The following is a 10553-nucleotide window of genomic DNA, read 5'->3' as shown; positions in this document are numbered from 1 at the left end:
ATGAGAGTTGAGCACTTGCTACTTACAAAAAAACTTTCACACTGGGTTAAATCTCCATTCTTTACATTGAAAAGTGAGAAAACCTTGGAGATTTTACAAGGAAGTGTAAACACAAGTTACATCAAAATATTTATGTTGATGGTCAAAAAATAAATAAAGAGAATAGTGGATGTTGAGTATTTCTGTGTTATCCCAGATCCAAGTAATTCAGAAAGCAAGTCAAAAAAGTTCTTAAATTAAACCACAGCAGTCGCTCTTTGCTTTTGTGATCTCCATGGGAAATACCAAATATTCACTTTTCAGCTATCTTTAATGAACAACCCTGAAGTTGTTGATAGTACTGCACCTGCACTGTTAAAAGCAAAGCTTAAAGCTTTACTACTCAGATAACCTCACACTGTCACAGCAGAAAAATGAAGTGGGATTATTGAATATCTAGCACTGGCTATAATGATGTGCCAATCACAGTTTGTCCATTATTAACCACGTGTTTGAGCATAACGTTTTTCATCAGTGCAGCTGGCATGAAGACACCCAGGATGTAGACAGATTAGCCTTTTGAACAGTAGAAAAGACAGCTAAGTATTTTTGTTCCCTATGTAATGACTGATTCCAAATCTTCTTATTTATTTAGTTTTCTATTAGTAGAAATACAGCAGATTTGAGAATGAGAAACAAACAGGACTCTCCTCGGGTTAGAGGTCGTCTGTAAGCAGGAGAAGTTACTTTGGTTGTTCTCGGATGTAATAATGTCACTACAGATAAGAAAACACGTGGTTGCTGCACTTCTTCTTTGAACTCTGACTTATTTCCTGTTTGCTGTGACTGAAAGGGGTACACAGAAAATGCAGACCCATCATGTGATTAAAGCTGCTATAAATAGTTTGCAATCACGCTGCTAAAAAACAAGCGATCATCACGTTCAATCACAAAGTTGCCACAGGCCGCTTTTATCTCTTTATCTTTGCTGACTGATATTTCACTGTTTTCACTTTTTGCTAGTGTCCGTATCACTACAGCTTTCATGAGGCAGTACCTGCAGCTGATACAGGTTGTGTTTTCTTCATAGACACAAGCACACTCTCTTACAGTGTCTGTGGTGAAAAGGTTGGTTAACTAAATGCACATGCAGTATTTGTAAGAAAAGAGCTCTTATTTGAATGATATGACTGAATATAATGGTGCGGTAAAGATTTTTCATCATTGTACTTGGCTTAGTCAGTAACAGATTTATAAACGTATAATCAGATAAGCTTTTTGAATTTGTCGGAAGTTAGCTGAGTATTTTTGTTTCCTAAATTGGGAGTAATTTAAAAATGGTCTTATTCATTCATGCCTTTATCAGTAGGAGTAAAAAATAAATGTGAGGGTGAGAAACTAACGGGACTCACCTCTGTTTCTGCAGCTTTCTGTGTGGACGAATAGTTGCTTTGGTTCTTCTAAGATGGAATGGTGTCAGTGTAAATCAGGAAACACAACTGCTAGACATCTTGCTACACTACACTTGTTTCCTGTTTGTTACCACTGACTTATTGTTCTTTGGTTTTAGTGTCCTTATCACTACAGCTAGCAGAAGACAGTACCTGCAGCCAATGTACGTTGCATGTTCTCTTCACAAATAAGACCAGAAAAACCAGTGTCACGGATCCTGAGTGTTCATTAACAATACAAGTTTATGTTAAACTACGCCAGTCTCTGCCACAGGTCACAGTGTCACTCCGGACACTTTTGGGTTGGTCTCCCATGCTTATTATTCACTCCTTTGCCATTTGAAGTTTGGACATTCCTTCTTTCAAATCAAATCACTGTTATTGTCACATTGTGTGCAAGCTTCACAAGCCAAACGTGGTGTGCAAAATACAAGAATCATAAGAATAAGTGACAGTGATGTGTCTGTGAAGTGTTCAGTAGTCTGATGGCCTGATGGAAAAAGCTGTCTCTCAGTCTGCTGGTTCAGGACCGGATACTGCAGAACCTCTGCCTGACAAAAGTAGTCTGAACAGTTTGTGACTGGAGTCCTTGATGATCCTCCCCGCTATCCTCAGGCACCGCTTCCTGTAGATTTCCTGGAAGGAAGCTCTCCTCCAGTGATCCTTTCAGCGCACCACTCTCTGGAGAGTTTTGCGGTTGTAGGCGGTGCTATTGCCGTACCAAGTAGTGATGCAGTAGTGTTCTTCTTTCTGGAAGAATTGCTGTCTTATCAACTTTTCTCTTCATCTTTATTTATGAAATCAAACATCTGTAGTTATGACAGTAGAGAAAAAATTAAAATTGAAAAATAGAGAAATTGAATTTTTCTTATAATCAAAAGAATTAAGACATTATCTATGTTTTCATTTGTATTATGTCATGTAACAGTTCCTGGTGAAAAGTTCATCTTGATAGGTGTAAATGTTAATATATTTTTTCAGACATCAAAATTCAGATATCATGCTTTTGTATAAATTTGATCACAGGCTAGTTCAGTTTATTCATGTTAAATAAGATGTTGTGCTAATAGCTGAAAGCTAGCAACAGAAACCCTCATGTTGTTTGTGTGGGAGTGTGATAGTGTTCATTTCAGCCCCTTATTGATCAGTGAGCTCTGCAGAAACTGGAAATGTGGGCATTTTATAAAATGTTAAAGTTTTATATACCGTTAACTAGTTTGAGCTGCCCCTTGTCCTCATAGAGAAAATCCCCAGCCTCCATTGGGTCCAAAAAGCATTACAAAGGAAAAGCTAAACAAAAAGGCCAGATAGACATTGGAAACTACCACCATAGTGGTCAGACTTCAAAATCTTCTCAGAGCCATAGGAGGCCAGCAGCCTCTGCTGTGACAGTAACACTCCGTGGGAGTTCCTGTAGTAGAAGAAGACGGACGATATGAAGAACGACAGGGAGATGATGGTGTAACTGGTGTAGAGTGATTTGTGGTAAATAGAGAAGTTCATGGTTTGATCAGCAGCAAATTAAAGCTGTCTTAATATTACCTTGAGCTGCCACATGAAAACATTAAAGGTTTTATACCTGTTGGAAGTGATGTACTCCATTAAGAGAAGCATGCATGCATAATGAGGGGCAGGGCAGAAGCACCAAAGCTGCAGCAGAGCTTTGGAAAAATAAATGACTTGCTGACATAGTGGGTGATGCAGAGAAGTGCAGCTGTCAGGTTCTTCAGATAGACCTTTTAGTTGCTGGATGCTGCTGAGCTCGACAAAAGTAAAGTTTCATAATGAAGCTGTTCAGGGGTAAACATTAAGAGGACACAAAGCAGGATAAGCAAAGGAAATTAATAATTAGGATGTCTTGTAAATGCCTTCTAAGTGAGGTGGTTCAGGCCTTTACAAAAGAGAGGAGGCGCCCAGACAGAACTCTGAAATGATGAGGAAATTATATGTCTTATGCAAAGTGTGTAGGACGTCAGATGGAATAACGTAGCAGCTAAATCTGGTGTAAGGCATGTTTTCTCTGACACTGACAAAGTATAGATCTAAAATCTAAAAACTAAAATGTCTAACAGGGTCTAAAAAGCTAGATCCTCATATTCTACTGCCTCGTGTTGGAGCCAGTTTTACACATTCTCGTGTACAAAGCCCTTTATGGTTATCGGCCCAGTAAAAATACTTTGCCTTCATTTTCATTGTTTACTATATTGTTCGCTCATTCTGTACTCCTGTTTCCTTTACTCCCCCCCCCCCCCCCCTTTGTTGGGAACAACAAGCCAGAAAATGTCTTCCTCTTTGTTTCACAGTTGGTTTGAGGTTAAGCTGCTGAAAATCAGCCTCGTGTTTGATCAATAAATGAATAAGTACCAAGTGGAAGTTTTCTACCATTCAGCACTAATTTGTCATGACATGAATGAAATCTTGTGATTTAAAGACTTCAGGGTGATTCTCTTTGGACAACATGTGGTGAACGTGCAGGGATAAAATGGTTAGAAAACCTGGGGCGGAATGAGGCTCGGGGGGGTTGTTCATTTAAAATGGTTGACTGCTCTCCAGCTGTGCCTCTAAAGCGACAGAGCACCTAAACACCAGTGAGTGTTTTGTGGTTTCTTCTCTTATTAGCAGCTCATCTTCCTGTATAAATGCTTGGGGGGGGGGGGGGGGGATGCTGAAAAGCAGCAGACATGGTAGCAGACTTACAGGAGGCTGCTCTCTCGTCTGTCTAACATTCTGTTCGAGACCCAAATGTGCGGTTTATATTTTCACTTTGACAGCGTAAACAGCAGCTGTTCAGTGGTGCGGTAAAAGAAGAAGACAATACTGTGTGTTACAACAGGAAACAGAACAGGAAGTGATGTACACCGTGTACATGAGTGAGAACCAAGTGACAAGACATATAAGGAGAAAAGATGTCTTTAAAAAACTGACAAAATACGTCTGAAGTGAGAATGAAAAGTTCTTCTGTCAGCTGACGTTCACTAGCGATCGATGTATTTATTTTAACAAAGTTAGTTAATGATCCCTATTTCCAACAAAAATCTACATTACTAAATTAAACCTCCACCACCACCAAACAAAGAGAAAACAAACAAACAAGGAAACAAAAAAGAGGAAGAAGAAGAATATAAACGGAGCAAACCTGGACAGGATAAAACTATCATCCTTTGCTCGATACAAGTGAGTTTGCAAATGTTAAACAGCTCCTTGTGTGCAATCCATCTTCTTCTTTCCTTCCTTCCTTCCTTCCTTCCTCCCTTCCTTCCTGTCTTCTTTCCTTCCTCCTGTCCTTCCTTCCAAAATATTTTTGTTCATTCGTTCATTGTTTTCTTACTTGGTGCATTCAGTTTCCTCTTTCTCGTCCCATATCACTCCATAGAATTGCACAAAAACCCACACGAGTTAACTTCCTCTAACATAAAATTGCACATAGCTGAGCTACAGTGAAGTCTGCACTCCCACAGAGTGTGGTTTGCCTCTCACACACACACACACACACACACACACACACACACACACACACACACACACACACACACATCACAAATAAACCCACGTAGTGTGCGTGTGGGGGCTGATTGCCTCAGATACTGCCCTGTGTGCCACAGTTTGTAACTGAATCTGACGCGTCTGCTTACCGTGGATCATATTGAAGGATCCCACACAAACTGAATAAGCTTCTAGAAAACACTCTGAAGCTTTCGTGATCTTAGTGAGGAGGAGGCGGGTGCTGTTGGTCAGAGGTGTGTGACAGTTTTGGATGTTCCTAATTCTGAGTCGTAGTTTGTGTCTGTGAGATCTGGTTTTACATTTTGGTTGTTCTAATGACGACCGTCAGTTCTGTAATCTACTGTTTTAATTAGTGTGAGTGGAAATTTTAGCTCTCGGTACTTTGCCTTCTACTCCCTCTGCCTCGTATCACTTCCTGTTCCACCGTCACTGTCACGTCATCGTTGAATCTTCTTGTGTCTGTATTTAGTATTTGCATTTTCTCATTTTCTTTCTTTCCTCAGAGTATAAATAGTCCCACGTCTCGCTTCGTTTCCTATGATTCTCAATGTAATGTTGGAGTCTTATCTTGAAGACTTTCTCAACCAACCAATAAACAGCTTGCTCTCTTTTGACATCATCATTATTTGTGTCCTGAATGTAATAACGGATTCAAAATAACAACAATAATATTAATAACATATCCAGACATCATCATTGATGCTAAAAGGACACTTTAAGTTGGTTATAAACTTCAAACACCAACCCAGGGTTTACTAAAAGAGTGCGTTCATGTATCTGATCAATAACAAACATGGATAGGCTAACAGCAGCAGAGCGACGGATCTCACAAAGGAAGATAAAACTATAATATTAGAAGAACATGTTGAGTTTACAGGAGGCTAAAGTAGAATAAATACAGTAAAGTTGTTTTTATATTTCTGACTGATACCCATGAGATAAACTTTGAAGCCCTTTTCTGTCTGCGCTGATCGTCCAGGAATGATGACGCTTCAAACAACACAAAGCTGTAACTGTACCTGCTTTAGAAGGCGGCTGAGTGTGGATGGTTCTAGTGAACACACTGACCACTGTGCGATTAAAATGACACTGAATTAAAATGAAACAGCCACAAAGCCCAAACGAGGTCACTTGCACTGCATGGTTTTGAACTGCTTGGAGAGATTTTTTCAAACAGAATAAAACGTTTTCTCTTTTATTAATGATCCAGCGCTACAGCAAATATTAGACTCAAGCTGTTCACGCTCAGTCTCTCCTGCTCTGCTTCAGTGAAAGGAATATTTGGTGTCATCTGTTTGTGAGCTAAAAGAAAAGGTTATTCAGAAAATAAACCCCTCCCCTTTCACGTCTCCCTGAGTGTGTGACGTGTGCTTCAGTACTTCCCCCTCAGCATTCACAAAGAAAAGCTGCTGATGCAAACTGTTAATAAGATTGATGAGTTTTAACACGTCATTTCACTTCACAGATGCACCGGAAGATGCTTGGATGATCACGTTTTCCAAGTCCTCTGTTTTGGATGAACACACTGCTCGAGCCTCAGTCTGACCAATGATATGTCTGTGTTGTCTGTGCAAACATTTTGTCACCGCTGTTTGCAGTGAAGACACACAGGAAGCAGAGGAAAGCCTGCAGGTTAGCAGTGTCGTCACTGTGTTGTCTGATCTACAGTGATGCGGCAGGGGATCGCTTCAGAGGCATACATCGAAGACAGGTGAGTCCTGCTGGTTCTTAATCTTAACTTAACATTTAACTTTTACTTCTGCTGATTTCATGCTGTACTCTCAAAAAAGGGGAGCCTTCAGCAGTTCCTAACATTGGACACCACACTTCTGCTGTATTACAAATTAATAAAATGTATTTGCAGTGTACTATATATACTGAGCACAAAAGCTTTAAGGTACTTGATCTCAAGGTGCTTTATATTAAAACATACCCACAATGTTAAGAAAAAAACAGCCATCTGCTTGTGTACAGCTGAGAGAAAGCATGCCTTGTAACAGATTTAGCTTCTGGCTAATTTCCATCTGCTGCTGCACATCAAATATATTATAGAATAATAATCAAATATGGATACAAAGCCTAAAAACACCAGAGGTGAACCTACTGCTACAGTCCAAGCCACCAAGTTCATTGGCTGAACATTCTTGGTGATAAACTGCCTGCAAATATAAATGAACACAATATTTCAGCCTGTGTTCTTGCAGACACAGTGCAAACACAGCCAGTGCAAAATAGGAGCGAGAGGTTTTTTTTTTTTTTTTTTTAGGTTTTCATGTTTAAAAAGATCACAAAACAAGAATCCAGAAATCAAAATGTGAAAAAAACCAAGAGGAAGAGGAGCAAAGAGAATAATCAGGAGACTCACAAGAGGAGCAGACATGTGTGATTCACTCACTGATTGGAAGATGTGGGTTTCTAACTAAAAAGAAAGATGTTCAAAATCAAAGTATGGAAATGAAATTGTAAAAAAATAAAACAAAACAAAAATATCTAAAACATACACCAAAAAATTACGCTTCAAACTGTTTTTGTGGTTGACCAAAGACCAAATCCCAACAATAGTTGGCTCAGGGCGTTTATCTTCACACAGCGCAGAGCTGCAGACATTATAAATAAGTTTATTCAGATAATCAATAAAAGGCTTTAGTTACACAGCTGGAGACACTTAAATGATTCATCTCTTTACATCACCTTCAGTCTGACACAGAATTTTGTTTTTACATCAGCACCTCTATCACGTCCTACCCAAAGTTAATCATCCTAAATTTTTACCGAGTAAATATGACTTATGTTATACATTTGAGCTACATGAGCCTTTAGATGCAGATTTGCTCCCACTGAGACACTCCAGCAGAGCTCTGTCACATTGCTGATTCATGAGTCAGTACAACAGTTCTGAATGTACATCTCTTCATTTAATCATTAGCAACTACTAATTTCTGGCTCTCTTCCACAGCACGTCTTTTCTCCTGTCTTCAGTTTGCCTTACAATATAAAGCCCCTGAGGTGACTGTTGTGATTAGTGCTTTATAAATAAAACTGAAATAAAGTACATTTGAATTTGATTGTCTTCAATCAAATTTCATTTATGGAAAACATGATGAAGCTGTTTTTTGAAACTTACTGGTTTATTCAATAATTTATTGTTGGTTTGAATGAGAAAAGTTATAGTTTCCTTTTGTGTGACATCAGCAGGAGAGTGTCTCACAAACTGAGAAGGTAACAGTCAAAGGTTTGAACATACCAACATGAAAACTTTGTCTTTAATGAAGACAGAATAAAACTGTGGAATCAGACATCTGTAGTTATGCAGCGAGAGAAACATTATAAAGCAGAAAAATGTTAGAGCTTTCCTTAATAAGCAGAAGCTGTGAAAACATTTATTCATTTGCACACTGAAATATAAAAGAAAGAAAAGCATCTGGACTTCTTTAAGTTGCTTAAAGACATTTCACTTCTCATCCGAGAAGCTTCTTCAGTTCTAGGGTCCAGATTTAGTATCTGGGAGTATCTGGTATCATTTGACCCTAGAACTGAAGAAGCTTCTGGGAGACCATGATGACCTGGATGACTGAGAACCTTCACAGACTGAATTGGGATCCATGGCCTGGTTTCAAGTAAATCTGGATATTTTAAACTGTTTACATTTTTCTTACAGCTCACTGGTTTGACTTGCTGCTGTTGTAACAACTGTCTGCTGCTCCTCACTCCACTCACTCCCCTTGTTTGGTTGTCGGCTCTTGGTCTTCTTGGATGGAATCTTCAGATTCACCTGAGCTCGGACACTCTTACAAAGGAAAAAGTAAACAAGAGGGTCCAAACAGACATTGAAAACTGACAGTATTGTGGTTGCATCCATTAAATAGTAGAACACCTGACGCACAGATCTGCCGCCCAACTTAAATGCCAAGGGAAGCCGAACCAAGTAATACGGGATGAAGCAAACACAGAAAATGCTGACAAGCACCAATATGTTCCTGCGAGACTTCACAAGCTTCTCAGAGTGGCGGGAGGCCAGCTGCTTCTTCTGTTCCTGTAACACCCTGCGGGAGGTGCTGTAGTAGAAGAAGACCAGGGATATGAGGACCAACAGGAAGAGTATGAAAGAGGAGGCCTGGAAGACTTTGTAGATCGGTCTAATTGATGCACTGATGAAGGCTTCACAGCAACCAGGGTCAGAGGTCAGAGGTTGTTGAGTAATGAAAAATAGTATGGTATAGGTGATTATTGGAGCCAGGACACTAACCCAGGTGATCATGGAGATGATGTATGCAGCTCGTACTGTCTGGAGGAAGTGGGGCCCTGAAGAATGGACCACCTTCAGATACCTGGAGAGAGAAGAGAAAGGAGGCAGTAGACAAACTCACGAATCAGTGCAGACGTCACTTTTACAATAAATGATAAATTATTAGTTCCTTACCTGTTGGCAGCGATGTACCCCATGAATAGGATACTGGCTTGCATGTTGAGGAAGAAGGCAGAAGTTCCAAAGCTACAGTAGAGCCTCCGAATGGTGAGAGAGCTGGTGGCGTACTTGGTGATGCGGAGTGGCAGACAGAGGCAGAGCAGGAAGTCAGCAGCTGTCAGGTTCTTCAGGTAGACCATCAAGCTGCTTGATGCCTGCTGCCGAGCTCCACAACAGTAAAACCGCACGATGATGCCATTGAGAAACAAACCCACCTTAAGAGGACACAGAAGGGATCGAGAGAACAGGACTTCAGTAATAACTACATTTCAAACAGAGCGTAATCTTAAATTTTGAAACTTACCAGAAACACCAGACTGTAGGCAACCATAAAGACAGGGCTGACTGACGGGACGGCCAGATCACAGGTCTGATTGTAAGATGAAGTTATGTTTGTTGGGTCAGCCATGTTTCTGGAGATTAAAAATAAACCCCCCTCTTTGAAACAAACCGTGCATAGATATCATCTTCATCTTTAAAAGAAACCCCTTTTATGGTTTTTAATCTTTAATGTTCACTCTGTAGTAATATGTCTTTCTAAATGAATCAAACGTCTCATTAATCTGATTTAAGCCCTTGACTAAAGTGGGAATGATCTCTTTGAATGTGAGTAAGCTCACCTAGTTTTTTAATCACGTTCAATATTGTTCTGACAGAGGGCAGGAACACATTCATCTCTACAAATCTTAGCAACGTGGTGTCTAACCAGACCTGGTTTACTTTGGGCCCTGCTAACACTTAGTTATTTATAATCAGGAAATGTCCTTTAAGTGCCTGGAATGATCAAAATAGCTCCTGCTGTGTCAGCAGTAGTAATATCACATCATTTAAATGTATATGACTCTAGAAACTTGGCAGGTCTAAAGTTAACACACAGATTATTTAAGTAACTAGGACTGCCTTCTTTCATCTAGTCATAACTGAGGGTCGAGTATTGAAATTCTTTAATATCAGAAAAGCATTCACTTGATCCAAAAGCGAGTGAGGGTACATCTCAGTATTCAGTTTATTGCTGTGCCTGTGACAGCGTTAGACGACCTGCTCTACCTCCTGGTCATCTGTTGCCTTCAACTACAACATGTATGCAGCATATTATTGATCGCAGGGCACAAATAAAGAATCTTTGGCTTAACTACAAACCCTGCGCTCCTAAT

General features: G+C 39.9%; 1 protein-coding gene across 1 annotated transcript; it reads right to left on the bottom strand.

The window, feature by feature from the left end:
• Positions 1-8586: 8586 nt before the first annotated feature.
• LOC113019707 (G-protein coupled receptor 87-like) lies at positions 8587-9821 on the bottom strand. The gene is made up of 3 exons (XM_026163528.1): positions 9704-9821; positions 9355-9614; positions 8587-9262 (listed from the first exon to the last, which is right to left on the bottom strand). The coding sequence occupies exons 1-3, from the start codon at positions 9806-9808 to the stop codon at positions 8587-8589; spliced, it is 1041 nt and encodes a 346-aa protein (XP_026019313.1). The 5' UTR covers positions 9809-9821.
• Positions 9822-10553: the final 732 nt, after the last annotated feature.

Source organism: Astatotilapia calliptera, chromosome 3, assembly GCF_900246225.1.
Source record: "Astatotilapia calliptera chromosome 3, fAstCal1.2, whole genome shotgun sequence".
NCBI lineage: Eukaryota > Metazoa > Chordata > Actinopteri > Cichliformes > Cichlidae > Astatotilapia > Astatotilapia calliptera.
This window is presented reverse-complemented; position numbering and strand designations above follow the sequence as displayed.